Source organism: Ambystoma mexicanum, chromosome 6p (assembly GCF_040938575.1).
Source record: "Ambystoma mexicanum isolate Mex_15411 chromosome 6p, UKY_AmexF1_1, whole genome shotgun sequence".
Lineage (NCBI taxonomy): Eukaryota > Metazoa > Chordata > Amphibia > Caudata > Ambystomatidae > Ambystoma > Ambystoma mexicanum.
The window spans coordinates 624,764,855-624,782,821 of NC_090935.1; the positions used below are offsets into that span (position 1 = coordinate 624,764,855).

The window sequence follows — 17,967 nt, forward strand, 5'->3', positions numbered from 1 at the left end:
AGTTGTAGCCTGCCATTACGCTTCCACACCACGGTCAGTTTGCTGTTTTCTTACATTGTGATCACAGGGGCTTCTTCCTTTGTTCTCATGGGGAGGCCATTTTGGTATAATTTTTTTCCCCTTCAGGAATCACGCTCAGCTCTCTTCACCGTAACTATTCCATTTCTCCTTGAAACATCTCCAAAGTGGTATAATGCTCTTCCTCTCATGTTCCCCCAGCCAAAAATGTCAATTGTATTTCGTCTACTTCAGTTTTGGCAGTAGAGTGCTCCAGGATGTTTCAGGATCAGCAGGAGACACTGTGGGACACGTCCTATCGCGTGGCTCCTTAGCCACGCCCCCCCACTGCAATGCTGTCTTGAGGACGGAGCCTCAGGTTGCTTAACCCCTCAGATTGCTTAACCTATCAAAGCCAATGAGCTTTTATATTGGAAAAAAAACAGTTTCTGATGCCAGCCTTCTTATGGTGCTCAATTTGGCCTAATGAGAAAGCTATTTGGAATAGGGGAATTCTGCGTGATGTTATGAAGCTCGAAAACTATAAATCAATAGCTTGGGTTAATGTGGTTAAAGGTCTGTTCTCTCGTGCAGGTATTTCTAATTATTTTTTAAACTTTATATTATAACCTCTGAGGTTAACGATGTATTGAAAAAGATCCTCTTTGAAATTCATCTTTCTTCTCTTTTGATATTGCATGAAATGAAAATATCTGTAAGGTCTTTTCTCCCACAGTCATACTTAAAGAATAATTTTTCAAATGATCTTAGATACGTTTCACATCCTATGACAAAATGGTTCATTACACTCTTTCGTATGAATCAACTACCTTTACCAGTAAATATAGCAAAATGGACTCTACTTGGTTCGAAATCTTGTATTTGTAATAATCTTGAATAAGAAAATGTATTTTGTTTTTCTGTAATTCTTTTAAAACATCTTTTTAGAATGTATAAGATTACATTGTGTCATTTTGCACTGGTCTTTTTGCTCAGTGCTGAAGACTTAAAGGTTTGTTAGAGCTTGGAATGATATCTTGTAGTTGCTCTGAGAGTGAGAAAGAAATGCTTAATCTAGCAATGCACTTTATAAGTTATTAGCTGAGAAAGAAAATGTTATTTATTATGTTTTTTGACTAATTCCTCTGATTTTATGCTTGATCATTTTAATGTGGCTTGTTAAATAATGAACTACTGTATTAGAATACAAATGACTTCCCAAATGTGCATTTTGCCTGTTGATGTATGCATCTTTTTTTCAGACTGCAACAGGAGACACACTAGCTTCATCTAAATCCGCTGCTGTTGCTGCAGCCCGACGAGCTGGAAGAGAAGCTGGAAAAAAGCCTGGAGAAAGCAAGACCTCAGAGAGCCTTATTTTAGCTGGTGTTGAAATCCCAGAGCCTGTCTTCTTTTGTACAATAGAACCTCCATCAATGGCCAGACAGCCAGGTACACCTTATTCTGTTTGCTCTGTCTTAATGCCTGTGCAGAATGGCTGTTGTGTTCACATCAATATGGGGACATGAGTGGGGGTGGATCTCAAAGTGGAACCACTGATTAGTTACCTTTGCATGTACCTCTATCTATGAGCTATGGCAGGCAAGAAGAGGAGGAAAGATTATAGTTATTTAGATGCTTAGAGGGTATATAGCTACAGTGCAGGAGCAGAACATGTTCTAGCAACAAAATAATTGTAGAAGAAAAAGGTAATGGTTTTGTGACTTGGCTGTAGAAGAGAAGCTGGGAGAGGAGAGACTGGACACATGCTCTGCAGTAACTCAAGAAAGCTCCTTGTAGATCCTTTGCCAGAACGAATCAGTCTAAATCAACTGCAATTCGAAATGTATGCAGATGCTGCACGTGTGCATATGTGTCTTGGGAACAACCCAAAACAATATGACCGAATCATACCACCCAAAGTACATATTTGCTTGACTGTAAGATTGCCACCTGTTCTTAAACAGCCCCAAAAGTGCGATCTTAATTACAGAGGACCCAGCCGATAGCACTCACCCTTCATATGGCCTCAACCAATAGTACTCCTGTCTCCCTTGGCCTCAAAACCTGAAACAACCCCTACTGTAGATGTGAGGTGAACACCACACCTCTTTATCAGTCTATTGCCACCTTGCGCAGGTTCTTCCGCTCTCATTCTTGCTTCAGACATAGCACCCAATTACATTCACCAGGGACCTGGTACTTTGTAGCAAGACTATTGTAACTAAGTCTATGCTGGAGCAGCAAAGACTGATACCCAGAGGCTCCAAAGCATCCAAAATCATTCAGCAAGATTGTCTGAACCGAAGGTTGGACCAATTTACCCCCACCCCCAAATAACGATTCACTGGCTCACAGTGAATCAAATAAACAATTCCAGAAATCTATGCATCTGTTAATGACGGGGTTGGAAAGGTTTTCCTTTGAAAGCTTGACCCCATTGATATCTCTGGTTTTAACCAAAAATAGGGAAGTGCGAATCAAGACATCCAGTCAAGATCATCTCAGGGAAAGCATTGAGGACATGGAGGGAGCCATCCAAGTGCATCCTCCCTCCCTGAACTTGCATCTGAGCTCCCTACCCAGTGAGTTGGTCTTCGAGAGAGTCAGAAGACACATCTATAGAACAAAGCATATGAAACCTTCACAGCCATGGATTGGGACACCGCCTGCCCCCCACACACACACAAAATCCCACGATAAACAAAGGGGCATAACCTCTCCAGCAGTGCACAGGAACCCTCTGAGACCAGATATGACAGACACCGTCAGCTTGCACTGTATTTTGGCAGGTTTCCATTTTTGGGGTTCTTTTGTCTGTGGGTCCCCCAAATTTGTTGCTGGCATGCATGGTTTTTCAATGTATCTTTTTGTGACTAGAGGACCTTCTCCTGAAGTCCTGTTGTCACTAAAACCCTTTTTCTTATGCGCTGGCCCTAGCAGCCCGTGTCGCTACCAGGGCTGTGATGGCTTTTTAAGCAACCCTTTTTGGTGTTGGGGAGTAGGCTGGTGGCCGATTAAGTTTGTTTTGACTATACCAGGTTCATAGCTAGTTTGTTGTATTAGTAGGCAATAGACCTATATTTTAGCCATTAGGATACTGATGTACTTTTTAAGTCCAGCCCTAAGCCATTTTGTTACCTTCGTGTATGGGGTTGCTGTTGGTACTCTTGTTCAGAGAGGAATTGCCATAGCATTTCGATGCTGGACTGCTCATGTGGGCAGGAGAAAGACTGATATGGATATTTCCCATAAGTGAAAGGTACAGTGAGCAAAAAATGTGTGCTGCAAACTCTCATCTCAGAACAGGTTATCATGCCATGTTCTTTCTGGAGAGGACCGCCTGCTACCTTTTTTGAAATATTTGCAAGGAACTTGGGATTGGTCACCCTGACCTACCTGGGGGCAAGCAGACGTGGGGCCTCACTATGAACCTGCCGGTCCAGAAAGAACGGTGGCGGTAAAACCACTGCCACCGTTCTTTCCGGACTGGCTGATTAACAGTCCTGCAGGCAGGAGGTGTCACTCCCGCCAGGTCTGACCTGGCGGGATTTACACCACCCGCCTGCAGGCGGTCATGGAAACACCGGCTCTGTCATAGACGGAACCAGTGTTTCCATTGTCCCCATCCCCATGGAGTCCTACGAGACTCCATGGGAATGGGGACTTACAGAATTCCACCTCCGGAATTCCCGGGTCACCGGGGTGGTAATGCCCCAGTGATTCCAGGAATCACGGAGGTGAAATGGTAATATGGGTCCGGTGGTAACGTGCCGATTTTTCCAGCACGGTTACCGCCAGACTCGTAATGAGGCCTGTGGACACCCTGCTCACTGTGCTCAGAGAGGCAGAGCTTCACCTTACTGATGAGGCCCAACAAGGCTGAAACATGTGTATGGGGTTGCTGTTGGTACTGTTGTTCAGAGAGGAATTGCCATAGCATTTCAGTGCTGGACTGCTCATGTAGGCGGGACAAAGACTGATATGCAAATGGATATTCCCATCTGTGAAAGGTACAGTGAGCAAACAGTGTGTGCTGCAAACTCTCATTTCAGAACAGGTTATCATGCCATGTTCTTTCTGGAGAGGAGCGCCTGCTACCTTTTTTGAAACATTTTGTTACCTTCCTTTGTGTGGATCAGGAGGCATGGCCAACATTGCTGTTTTGCTGACGTATGCTCTTCCTAAAGCCCACGTTGGCGCAATAGGTTTTGCTTTTGTGTCAGCAAACCTTTTGGTTCTCCAAATCTTTTGGACAACAATTCCTATGATCCCTAACCAGCACAGGCAATGGGGGCGGGGGTCATAAGAGTCATAATCCAAAATATCTAGGGAGTCGCAGGTTACAGCACCCTGGTTTAGACCATTAAAAACTAGTCTGAAGTCCTCCAGGATTCCCAATCCATATCCTGTGTGTTTTGTAGTTCTCCTGGGCAGCCATAATTTGCCATGCTTCCAAACCTTTGTGCTGCCGGCAGTGTGATTGGTGGGCTTGCTTATGCTAACCTATGAGTGAATGTGTATATCGGTTGGAGACCCTGTACATACATCAGATACGTTCTTGAACTCACCTGAAGACTGCTGCTGAGATGGGCAACTGATCGGTCTTTCCTTGTCTGGCCTGAAAATTATGTATGGCTACTAGCTGCTCCACTTCATCTCCTTTGGGGCACATCTTCGATTGCCTCCAGCTTTTCTCTTCCTCATGGGACCATTTCCATGCTAGCTGGACCCTCCTACTCTCCCAAGATGACATTTTACCCTTTTTGTTTTGGTCCTGCCAAATGCTCCCTGTGCTACTGTCACTGCTGAGGTGTTCTCCACTTCAAAATCACCTCATCTGGGTTGTGGGTTCATGTCATCCCACTCAGGGACCTCAATAATCACTAGCAGGACCTAATCCCTACAGGAAATCCTACCTGTCCGGCACCCACCTATTTTGGCCACAGCCATCACTGTAAGTATCTATCCCTGGTTCTCTTGACCTTTAACCCACAGTTGGTCCCATTAGGGTGCCCTGGGACTGCAACAGTGAGGTTGGTCCCATTAGGGTGCCCTGGGATTGGCAACAGTGAGGTTTCTAGCTCCCCCCACCATCGATCGCATACAAAAGTGCAGTCCTTAGGCACATACTGCAGCCAGCTCTCCCAGGTATGCTAATTCTCGAGCCTTGGGGGCTGTAACTCGTCTTTGGGTGTCGAAAAGACTTCAAAGCTGTCTTGTTGCCCCTCCTGCTGCACCTGTGGGTAAGAATTCAAATGTAACTAATCTTTCATTATTAACAAGGGAAACTTTAGAAACTCTTAGAAAGTGACTTTAAAAGTTACTTGAACATTTTCCTTGTTACCCATTGGTGCCTGCGGCTTCATCCAGTGAGTTTATATACATATTAGTATAATAAAGCTCTACAGTTCACTCTTTTGCTATAAATTGTAGTCACATGTTTTTTCTCGATGCACATGTAATAGATCTGCTCTGCTCCCAACTAAGGGTTATTATATTTGATTTTATTATTATTCTGGTTTTATTTTCACTATGGATCCTCCACTTTATTTTATTTCATGTTCTCATCCGATTTTATGTTGTCTACTATGAAAAATACTTGACAGACCACAGCTACTGAAAGAGCTGTCCCATAAAACTGGGATGTCCAAAAAAGCTTTGAGTATCAGAGCGTTTGTTTGACCAGAATTGGGTATTCTGAAGGACTAATCAATATGCTTTTAGGGAGGATATCACAGCGGCTGTTCAGAGCATGCCTGATTGTGGGCATGCTGATGTTGTGCTAAAGACAAGCCTGTCTGCTCCTCCCAATGTCAGTGCGGGAATAGAGCCGGATCTAGACCCCATCACAGGAGTCTGCAACCTGTGCCTCTCTAGATGTTTCAAACTGCTACTCCCGTCATTCTTAACCAGCATAATCAATGGTGAGCGATCGTCAGAGTTGTAGTCCAAAACATCTGCAGAGCCGCAGGTTGCTGACCCCTCCCCTAGCAAACATGGTTATATGTTAGATTTATGACCGGCGAGTTCTGCAACTTTGACACTAACCCTCCTCACCTTTGTGCCATGACTCTAATATCCCATTAAAAATATACTACAGCCATGCAGTTCAAGCTTGAAGTGTATTTATTACGGGCTAAATCTGCGGTCAAATACAGATTTGCCATCCATGATCTTGTTTTAGACTTGGCTCTAGATTACATGTTTTTTGTATGTATTATAGAGACCTGGTTTAATGATTCCAACTCAGTCTTTTATCAGCAGGCTTCCCACAGGTTATAAAGCTGTGTTATAACAGACTCAATAGGAATGGCTTAGGAGTAGCAATTCTCTGTGGAAAACATTTCCTAACTGGGATAGGTAGCCCTATCAACACAAACACAGGCTACATCAAGTTACATTTCTAATCTATGCAAAAAGCTCATTAGGTATCATTGTTGCATATTACTCTCCTGAACCTGACCCTAGATTCTTGCCCGATTGTGTTGCTTCTCCAGTAACTACATGTTTGGATTTTTGCATGGTAGTTGGTGATTTTAACTATTGACTAGCAGAAATAAACAACCCAAAATCCAAGGCGTTATTGCAGGCACTATCAGCTCTTAGCATCTCTCAACAGTTGGTCGGCCGTACTCGCCCACAAGGGGGCTTGTATGGATTTGGTCACAGTTATCTTCTACAACGCAACAGCTCGATCAATCTCTATAGAATTCCTTTATTGGTAATATATATTTTTTTTAAATACCCTTATAAATAACAAGGCCAACCAGTGCTGTTTGCGATATGGGCTAAGATTACCCCTAAGGCTTTTACACAAAAGCGTGAGATTAATTTCAGAAACTGCATGAATCAAGTGAAATTCGCACCAGATTTCACACACCATGAAAACTATACTTTTTCACATGCTTCTTTCATCTGTTATGTGCACCTGGAGGAAATGTGCATATAAAATTTTGCATGCCCGTGTCGCACGATTGGCATCATTTCTGTATTTTTTTTTTTAATTCTCTTTATTGAATGTTTCAACAACTTTAACAATCCCCATAACTCCCCCATCCCTCCCTTCCCCCCTCCTCCTGGTGCTGCTTCAAAGTCTCCGTAGCTCCCTGCCACCACGAAGTGTCTATTCGGGGTTATTCCAGATCCAAAAGTCTTAAACGTTGCGGGCGCCACCCGATTCTGAAATCATCTCTGAGAAAGGAGAGAACCTCACCCCACTCGCCTGCAAAGTTCTTTATTGTATTGTTCATTGCATAGGAGGCCCATTCCATCGCTACTATCTCCCAGACTTTACGCAACCAGTCTTGAAACATCGGTATGTTCGAGCTCTTCCATCTCTGGGCTATGATTGTCATTGCTGCCAGAGTGAGCATCACCCTCGCTCTTTCCCTGCCCCTCGAACCCGCCGACCCTTCTGCTGGCCTGAAGCCTAATAATGACCATTCCGGGGGAATGCCTCCCTCTGCCCCAAACACTTGTTCCATCGCCTGCTTAATGTCTCCCCAGAACGGGACTATTTTTGGGCATCGCCACTAAATATGTTCCGCAGTGACCTCCTGGCCACATCCCCTCCAGCAAATTCCCAACGAATCTGGGTAGATCCTGCGCAGCCGAGCTGGAGTATAGTGCCACCCATATAATATCTTATACCAGGCCTCCCGAGTTTGCGAGGCTCTCGCTAGTTTAGGGATCTTCCTCCATAGATTTTCTCACTCCGTCTTCTCTATTTCCCTGCCCAGAATTTTTTCCCACCTTCCCATATATGCCCATTGCGACCTCGGGGTAGCCTCATCCAAGATCTTATAAAGCTGCGAGATGAGGCCTTTCGAGCCGTCGTTGGTCATCAGGAATTTCTCAAAAAGGGTTGGTGATCTAGTAGCCGCCTCCTTATTTATGGGGTATAGAAGCCAGTGTCGCAGCTGTGAGTATCTCAACCTTTCACCTTCCCCCAGTGCAAAATCCCTTTTACAATCTACAAAAGAGCTGATCTCCCCTCCTATAAACATGTCTTGCATCCAACGGCAGCCTCCCTCCCACCAGTTCCGGAATGCCCCTCTTTCCAACCCCGGGGTAAAGTCTTTATTATTGAAGATGGGGCTGAAGGGGGATGGGTAGGTTGTAATTTCCTTACGTTGGACCAGTCTGTCCCAATTATCTGCAACTAGTTTGGTGAAAGAGCTCAGGCACATTCGGCCCGGACGATGCTGTCTGGGTAGCCACAAAACCTCCCCCAATTCGTGTCGCGTGACCGCTCTGTCCATCTGAACCCAGTGTTTTCCTTCCCCCTCCCGCAGCCATTCCCTAATCACCCTTAGCTGGGCCGCTTCGTAATATTGACGGAAGTTGGGAAGAGCTAGTTCCCCCCTCTTTCCTCGGGCCGTGAGTTGCATCCTACTCACCCTTGCCCTTTTTCCCTCCCATATAAACTCGTTTGTTACCACCTGGAGCTCCTTAAAGAAGCTGGCCGGGACTGCTTGAGGGATAGCCTGGAAGAGGTAGAGCAGCCTCGGCAGGGTAACCATTTTAAGTGCCTCCAGCCTCCCCAACCAGGAGATCTGCAAGTTCCGCCATTTAAGGAGGTCTTTTTTAATTCTTTGCAGGAGTGGGGGGTAGTTTGCTGCATACCATCCTCGTAGAGCCGGAGTGATTCTCACCCCCAGGTACGTAATTCCCCCCGGTCGCCAGACAAAGGGCGTCGTCCCCTTTAACTCCTCCCTCTCTTCCCTTGCCAATGTCAGGTCCATCAATTCGGACTTATGCATGTTAATGCGTAATCCGGATGCTTCCCCAAAGTCTTCTAGTAGTAGCTTGCATTGCATACTCAATTCTATGGGATTGGTCAGGGCAAGCAACATGTCGTCCGCGAAGGCCGCCACCTTGTGCTGCCTACCCCCAAACGGTATTCCCTGTATTCCTTCAGATTCCTGAATTGCCTGCAGGAGGGGCTCCAAGTAAACCGCATATAGTAGGGGCGATAGGGGACATCCCTGTTTTGTACCTCTTTGGAGTTGGAATGATTTAGACAAAGTCCCATTAACCACCACCCTCGCTCGCAGGCCCATCTGTAAATAAGCGTCTCCTAACCCCATTTTTTCCATGGTTTTGAAAAGGAAGGACCACTCCACTCGATCGAACGCTTTTTCAGCGTCTAAGTCAGAAGTGCTGCTGGGGTACCAGTCTTATCCGCCTTTTCCACCAGATGGGCCACCCTTCTAATATTGTCCGCTGTCTGCCTCCCCTTCACGAATCCCGCCTGATCCTGATGGATCAGATCTGGGAGAAGCCCCTCGAGCCTATTCGCCAGGATCTTAGTGTAGGTTTTTGCGTCTACGTTAATAAGCGCTATTGGCCTATAGGAGGATCTTTCGAGAGGGTCCTTGCCCTCTTTCAGAATCAGAGAAATCTTGGCTTCTTTCATGAACGGGGTGATTTGCCCACTACCTAAAAAGGAGTTGAAAAGGTAGGTCAACTGTGGAACCAGCACTCCGGCAAAGGTCTTACAAAAGGATGCAGTGTACCCATCAGGGCCAGGGGCCTTACCTGCGGGCAGCTTCCGAATAACCCCCCTCACTTCCTCCTCCGTTATCTTTTGTTGTAAACCAGTCTGGGTGTCCCCCTCAATTTTACGCAGGTTAACCCTTTCCAGGAATTTCTCCTGGGCCTGGCCGCAGGGGTGCTGTGAAGCATACAAGGTCTCGTAAAATTCAGCCATGGCCACTTGGATATCTTCTATTCGAGTAACCCTTCCCCCCCTATCTGAGTTTAGAGCCGTGATTGTGCTTCTAGAGGCAGCTCCCCGAAGGAGGCGAGCCAGCAGGGCGTCTGCCTTATTCACTCTTGCATAAAACTTTTGCCTCACGAAAAGCAGGGCCCCCTCCGCTTTTTTGGTCCGAAGGATCCCCCTGCCCTCCTGCAGTCCTTCTGGTTAGTCCTGCTGGGGTTCGCCGCTACCCTGCCTCTCTCTTCCTCAACTTCCGCTTCTAGCCGGGACTCCAAGGCCTGTAGCTGTTTCTGTACCTTAACTGCTATAATTCCCCCCCTCAATGTGGCCTTAAACGCGTCCCATCTTATATCCTCACCCGTGTCCCCTCTCTTGTTGTTATCAAAGAACTCTCTCATCTTACCCTCTATTTCCTCCCTTACCAAAAGGTCCCTCAGCAGGTATTTCCAACCCCACAGCCCCCTCCTCCTCTTTCCCAGTTCCAGCTGCATCGACAATATTTTATGATCTGCTATTCCCATGGGCCCAACCTCTATCTCTTTGACCTTACCCACCAGATTGGCCGAGATCCAGATGTAGTCAATTCTGGACTGAGTCCCATGAACTTCAGAAAGGAATGTGTAGCCCTCCTCGTCCCCTTTCAATTCCCTCCAGACATCCCTCAACCCTACGCTCTCCACTTTGTCCCGGAGTTCCGCCGAGGCTACCACCCCTCCCCCACGGCTTTTAGTCCCTCCTGACCTGTCTTTAACCTTGTCCCATGCTATATTCAGGTCCCCCATTATGATTATCTGGCCTCTTGCCCAGTCACCTATTTTCCCCATGAGGTCGCAGAGGAAGGAGTCCTGCCCTGTGTTGGGCGCATAAGTCACCCCTATTGTATACATCTCCTCCGCAATTGTGCCTTTTACCATAACAAACCTACCCTCCTTGTCCTTGAGGGTGTCTTCCAAACAGAAGTTCAACGTGCCCCTGATGGCCAGCGCAACCCACCCCCGCCCCCGATTTCGTGGGACCAGACGCCTGAAACACCTGATCAAACCCTCTCAACCTTAAGCGACTCTGATCCTTGCGAAGCAGATGTGTCTCTTGTAATCCCAGAAAGTCTGGTTTTCCCCGCTTTGTAAATTGCTCCAACTTTTTCCTTTTCAGCGGGGCATTGAGGCCCCTAACATTATGCGTTACCCACTTGAATTGTGATTAGAAACTTGTCCCCGCCGTTCAAGTCCCCCAGCAGCTCCCCACCCCCACTCATTTGTTATTTGGTAACAGACACCCCCATGTCTGTTACCCGGGTGCGTGGACCACTTCTAATTCGCCCCTCGGGCAGCACCTGAGGATCCCCCCCCCTTCTCCCCCTTTCCCCCCTCCCTACTCCCAATGACCTTAAAACTTGGTTTTCCCGCCCCCCCCCCACATCCTAGGCTTCCTCGCCCTTGGTGATCCCATGATGTTTGCTCTTAGCACCCTCTCTTCTCTCCTCCTTGTGATCAAAAACAGCCTTTGTGTCCACCACCCCCTGAGATTATTCAAATACCCGATCAGTTCTCCTCTGGTCCGGATCACTCCACCGCCGCTGGCTCCACATCACCTCCCTTCCCGGGGGGCCTCCGCCGCACGGGCCTTCTCCTTTTCCCCTCGCCGACCAGTGACCATTCCCATGGCCTGGTTCGGACACCACTTCCCGCCTCCGAAGAGCCGCTCGGGCCCGCCACCCCAAATTCTCTGAACAGCTCTTGATCCAGTTCAAGTTGAAGTAGGTCCGCTCCTTCCTGCATCCTGGTTATCCGTTTCTGAGAACCAGCCCACTCGAAGACAAGTCCAAAAGGGAAGGTCCACTTATATCTAATCCCCTTTTCTTTATGCTTCAGGGTGAGGGGGCTCCATTGTCGCCTCTTGAGCAGGGTACAGCTGGCGAGATCCTGGTACAGTTCAATACGTTGGTCGTTAAAGGATATCGGCTCTTTTTGTCTAGCGGCCTTGAGTACTGCCTCTTTTTGAGCATATCTTGTGAACGCCGCTAACACGTCCCGCGGCCTAGACTTCGGGTTCCTATTGAGGAAGCCCACTCTGTGAACCCTGTCCAACTCGATCCGATCAGGGGAAGGCTCGGCCAGTAGCTCCGCAAAAATTCCTTGAACCGTTTCCTTCAGGTCCCTATCTTGCACCGTCTCCGGCAGGAGCTTCAACCTGATGTTGATCCACCGAGACCTGTTTTCCATGTCTTCCATTCTTATTTCCAAGTTCTGTGTTGCTGTGTCGAGCCTCTCGTTTGCTTCACTGTTCTCCGTGACCTCTCTGCCTATCTCCTGCAGGCCTTTTTCGACTATGTCCGTTCTCTCCCCCAATTGACTCACTTCCTGCTTGATTTCGGCCAACGCCTAGTTGATGTCAGACCTCATTAATTGAAATTGCTCTTGAAAGGTTTTCCCCAAGGATGCTTGAAGTGAGAGCAGCTCCCCATGCAGATCCTGGCGTGAGATCTGTGCGGACGCTTCCGGGGTCAGTGTGCTCCTGCTCCATACTTCCCCCCCCGTGTGGCCCTGCGTTCCTCGGCTGCGTCCTTGCTTGCCCAGAGGGCTATGATGGGGCCTGGGGCGTCCGCCTGAGACTGACCACTTTTATTGGCCTTGCTCTTGTTTTTAGCCGCCATAATTGTGGCTTGAAGACAGGGAGATCCCCTCTGATCCTGCCCATGCCTCCCCAGGGAGTTGCTCCTGACCAGGCCTGAATTCCTTGCCTTGCTGTTCCTGACCAGGCCTGAATCCCCAGCCTTGCAGTGCTTAACGTTGCCCTGGGGCCTGTTGAGGTTGCGTGTAGTAGGACAGTACCTCAATGGGGCCGCGTGGGAGCCGACGTTAGCCCAACAGCCCAGCACAAATGTCACCCAGGCCCCGCTCCCCTCGCCGCTCACTGCACTGCTCTGGTAGTATCCTCTCTCCGCCCGGGGATGCACTCCGCTTCACGGGCTGGTGTTCCTGCCTGGAGCTTGCTGCCACTCCAAAGGACTTGCGTGGGCCCCCCGGCGTGCGCCCGGCTCCCACGGAACTCCAATCCCAGGCTCCGCCGCCTGGCCGACAGCAGCTTCGCCGGTGTGTCCCGAGGGTGCCTCCATTCCCAGGGGCCCGCCACTGGGTCTCCTCCTCCTCCTCCTCCTCCTCCTCCCCGGCTCAGCCAGCCGGACCTGCCCGATGGTCGGCCGGAGAGCCCGCGGTGCAGCCAAGAGCACGTCCGCTCCCCCGAGGCCGCACCACTCAGTTGTCCGGCGTGAGGACAGGAACGTGGCTGCGATCTCGTCCCGCCTGCAGCGCCCCCTCTCCTGCCCAGCACAGTAGGCCTGATGCGTCTCCTTTCGCCCCCGGGCCTCCGATGCGCACCGCGGTTGTTTCCCCTTCTCCTCCTACGGGTGCTCGAAAGTACGGTGGGGCGCCGGCCGCTGTTTTCCTGAGTTCCTCAGCTCATAAGGGGTGGTGGAACCGCTTAAGTGAGTTGGAGGTTCTGGAGCGCCGTCGACACACGTCTACCTGGTGTCGGCGGCTATCTTGGAATCCCATTTCTGTATTTTGACATTTTCTGCAACTTCTTCTAAGGCTTGTGTGAATGTTTTGCAATTTGTTAATTTCAGGTCGACGGCAAAGAAGCGAAACAGGAACCTTAGCAATTTTGTCTCCATTTTCTCATGCCTCAATGGTACTGAATGGAGTGTCCATTACGAACCATTAAAGCAATTTGGGAATGGCCAATCCTTGATGATTTTCATATAACCTGTTACCTTTGGCCATTCAATGAGGAGCATAGGGTTTTTGGCACAACTGGGGTATTGACTGTGTGACGTGGAGGCCCGACACAAATAACCATGCTGACTCTTAGATAAAAGTTCAAGGGTATTTATTAAAAATAAATTGTCAGAATGGCGCTTCTCATCACACAAAGTACAAGTCTCAAGAGACACGTACAGATATATATAGAAACAATGGACAAAAAATGACAGTCATTAGTTAACAATCATTAAAAACCTTCATGAGAAATTGCAGTGAAAAATGAACTACTACCGTTCCATTAAATCATCACAACACACCATATTGTGATCACACATACCTATTCATCCATATCAATCACATTCATCCTCATTCAAAAAAACAATTGTACTTGTTCAAAAAACGCAATCGTAATCCTTTGTTTAAGAACACTTAAAGTCTAACTATTTGATCTTCATGCAGAATAATATTTGCCAACTAACAATGCATCAGTTATTTAATACCATGTTGGCACATATTATCAAATTTTATAATATATTCAATGTGCCGATTCTCTTCTCTCAACTTCCCTGGGCCTGGAATTCTCCTCCCAGCCCCAGAAGTTTCTACAGGACTGTTAGACGTCTACCGATTGGTAACCCCCCTCTGTCTCTCTTCTCACTACGACTAATGATGTTCTCCCTAAATTGTTGGCTATCGACTCCCTAGGGAACTTCTAACTTTCCCTCTCCTATTGTTGGTTAGTTGCTGGGAAATAGGGAATGGTGCCTTTTTCACCCTGCGTCACGTACACACCTTCCACAACCTCTCACTCTTTCCCCTTCACTAATATAACCTTGACAGCTAATCTCCTGCCACCATGTCACTGTCACTTTCAATATCTCACTCTGCCTTTCCACCTCCACCCTTCAATCTTACTTCCTTTCCCACTCCTGTTCTTATTAACGCTTCTACTCCCAACTATCGTTCTAATTCCGTTATTCCTTTTCCCTCCTTCCTCTCACTCTACTTCTTTGCCTCCTACTATTCTTTTAATCCTAACTCCTCTTAAATTCTGTACCAATAGCTATTCCTATTTTCCCACTCACTGTTGCTCTTCATGCTCCTACTTTGAATGCTGTTCCCACTCTGCTCCTACCACTACCTCTCTCTTCCACATTCCAGATTACTCAGGGAGATGGTGCCTTGCACACCTCGCTCACTATTGCAAATCCCTAGGGATATGGTGCCCTCCCCACCTTCTGTACTAGTCTATGTTTAACCCTCAGGGACTCCCAGGGATATGGCGCCCTATTCACCCAGGGTTATGGTGCCCTGCTCACCCTTCTTCAACTAACTCCCACTCCACAACTAATATCCTTTGTTCGCTACTTCCGCCACCTAATACCTGTACTCCCAACCTAAACTCTTGCTCAGCTGTCAAACACTCCTCTGACATCTGCCGCCTCCTGAAGGAATTTGACCTCAATGTCCTCGGTCTCACCGAGACATGGTTCACGGCCAGCTCTGTCACGAGCTTTGACACTCTCCTCCCTGATGGCTACACGATCCTCTCCGCGCCCAGATCCAACTGTTCCAGGGGGTGTAGCCCTGATCTTCCCTGAGTAGATTCCTGCCTCTGTCATTCCTAAGCAGGCCTACTACTCTTTCGAATGCCTCGTCTGCAGGCTCTTTCTCTCTCTCCTGGCCACTCCCTTACTGTGGCTACCATCTATCGGCCACCTGGTGAGATTTCCTCCTTCCTCTGTGAGTGGGCGGACCTCTCCTCTTCCCTCCTGGTCTTAACCACTCACTCCTCCTTCTTGGAGAATTCAACATCCACCTGGATGCTTCCTGTCCTTCCACTGGACTCTTTCGTGACCTTTGTGACTGTCTCTCACTCTCTATTCTCCCCTCTAGCCGACTCACTCTGCAGGGCACAATCTGGATTTTCTGATCTCTTCAGACCTTCCCCTTTTGACCCCTCTCACCACTTCTCTCTCCTGGAGTGACCACTTTCTCCTTTCCTCCCATCTCACCTCTCTACCCTTCAGGTCAAGGCAACCCCAGCACTGCCACCTACCTTCTTGGTTAACCAACCCATGAAGCGTGTGTCAGTTGAGGTTTTCGTTGACACTTTCCCCCCCTCCCCTCGATCCCCCTTGGCTGACTCACACCTTGACACAGCCTTTTCCATGCTCCACTCTGCTATATCTTATGCTCTTGATGTTCTTGCCCATGTCACGAGGATCCGCTTGAAGCCCAAAGCCAAGTGCGACTCAGACCTCGTCTCCCTTAAACGCAAGTGCAAGGTGGCTGAGAGGAAATGGCATGCTTCTGGTACATCCTCTGACAAACTGACCTGCTGCCTGCTCCAAAGGTAATACCGGCTCTCTGTCCACACCAAGAAGGGAGCCCACATCCAAGCCTGTATCTCTGTGGCATCTAACAACTCGGCCAAACTCTTTAAAATCTGCAAGGAGCTGGCCAATCCTGCTGCAGTCTCTACCTCTCCTGTCCCCTCCCAGGCCCTCTGCACGGCCCTGGCTTCTCATTTCATTTCTTAAACTCAGGAAATCCTGTCCCCTCTCTCTCTCTCTCTCTCTCTTCCTCTCCTCCTCCTCCCTCTACTCCCTTCCCTTCCCCTGGCCCTTCTTCGGCCACCTCTCCTCCCTCCTTCTCTGCCTTTCCCCTTTTCTCCTCAGACAAGGTTTCTAGTCAAGTCCGATCTATGAAAGTCTTGTCAAAACAGGTTCACCCCTGTTCCTCCAAAACCACCAAGGACCACATTGACACCCTGGCTCCTGCTCTGACTGATTTCTGCAACCACTCCTCCGCCCCTGGAGTCTTCCCCTTCCCCCTGAAGCACTCCCTTGTGCACCCTCTTCTTAAGAAACCCTCTGACGACCCTTCCTGCCTGGGGAACTATCGTCCAATCTCCTTTCCTGGGCAAACTCCTGGACAAGCTGGCCATCTCCCAGCTTAATCTTCACTCTGAATCTGTTGGTTGTCTACATGACCATCAGTCTGGCTTCAAAGCTGCCAGAAGCAATTAAACTGCTCTCCTGAACATTTGTGAAGACCTGCTCTCCAGCCTCGATTCCAACACCCCCTGTGTCCTCATTTTACATGTTCTCTCTTCTGCCTTTGATACGGTCAACCATGCCACCCTGCTCAACTGTCTCCATGATAACCTGGGTATCACTGATCAGGCCCTGGCTTGACTGACCTCCTTCCTCTCCGATCGACCCTTCCAGGTCCAACTTTGGTCCTTCCTCTCCTCTATCTCTATCTCTACCTGTGGTGTTCCCCAGGGGTCTAACCTCTCTCCCTGGCTGTTCAACCAATACCTGGCACTTCTTGCCCACCACATTGCCGCTCTCTGTCCCAACTTTCAGTGCTATGCGAATGACACTCTGCTCATTTTCAGGCTGCCTTCAGCCACCTCTTCTCTTTCTCTCATCTCTGACTGTATGTCCGCCATCCAGGAGTGGTGTGCCGCCAATGATCTCTGCCTTAATGCCAGTAAGACCGAGATTCCTCTCATCGGCACACCTGCTCCCTCCTTTCCTGTCACTCTCTGGCCGGCCTCTCTTGGCCCTCTTCCTGTTCCCACCTGTCAGGCTAAAAACCTTGGTATCATCTTCGACTCCACGCTTTCCTTCTCTCCTCACCTCTCCGACGTCTCTAAGAAGTCACACTACCAGCTGCACCTTTTCAGAGGTATTCTTCATTTCCTCTCCTTCCTCAGAAGCTCACTGTTTCCAGAGATCTGGTTCTCTCCAGACTGGACTACTGCAACAGCCTCTTTCTAAATCTGCCTGCCTCTACTCTCCGCCCTCTGTAACTCATCCAAAACAGGACTGCGAAACTTGTTCTTGGCCTCAAGCCCAAGGATCTTATCTCTCCAGGACTGAAATCTCTACACTGGATCCCAGTGGCGGCGAGAAATAAGTTCAAAACCCTCTGCGTTGTCCACAAGGCTTTCTGGGACTGTAACGCTCACCTGATTCCCACGGAGGCGCTGACCCAAACTGGACTGCTACAGTTGCTTCTATGACTATGATGAGGCGTAGAACTCGGAAGACGCTTTGGGCAGGACCTCCGAATATTGACTTTCTGGCTTGTAAGGTGAGTTTTTTGCAGGTGGAAGAAAAAGGGGTAATTACAAGCTGGTTGGATAAGTTCTCCCACCAATCTTCTGCTTTTCCCACTTCTTGGTTCTCGACTGGTCTCCACGAATTCAGGTGCCGAGGAGCTGTTGGCGACACCACCACTGCTGTGCAAGAAGAGGCTCGTGAGTATAGAAGATCTGAGGCCGCTTCTGAAGGAGCACCCTTTTATAATGTCCTTTTCTGTCTTTCAGGTGCCGAGATGCTGTGGGCGATGCCGCCGCTGTTGCACGTGCGGTGGCACGTAAGTATAACTGAATTGTGGCCGTTTCCAAATGGGCGCCTCTGATAATGTCTTTTCCTTCCTTTCAGGTGCCGAAATGCTGAGGGCGATGCT

At 48.6% G+C, this 17,967-nt stretch overlaps 1 protein-coding gene across 2 annotated transcripts in view; it reads left to right on the forward strand.

The window, feature by feature from the left end:
- Positions 1–17,967, forward strand: part of GFM2 (GTP dependent ribosome recycling factor mitochondrial 2) — a 925,389-nt gene that overhangs the window by 670,480 nt on the left and 236,942 nt on the right. For both annotated transcript variants that reach the window (XM_069627482.1, XM_069627483.1), the window contains exon 15: positions 1,260–1,449. In XM_069627482.1, coding sequence (XP_069483583.1) covers positions 1,260–1,449 — 190 coding nt within the window. The remainder of the gene's footprint in view (positions 1–1,259; positions 1,450–17,967) is intronic.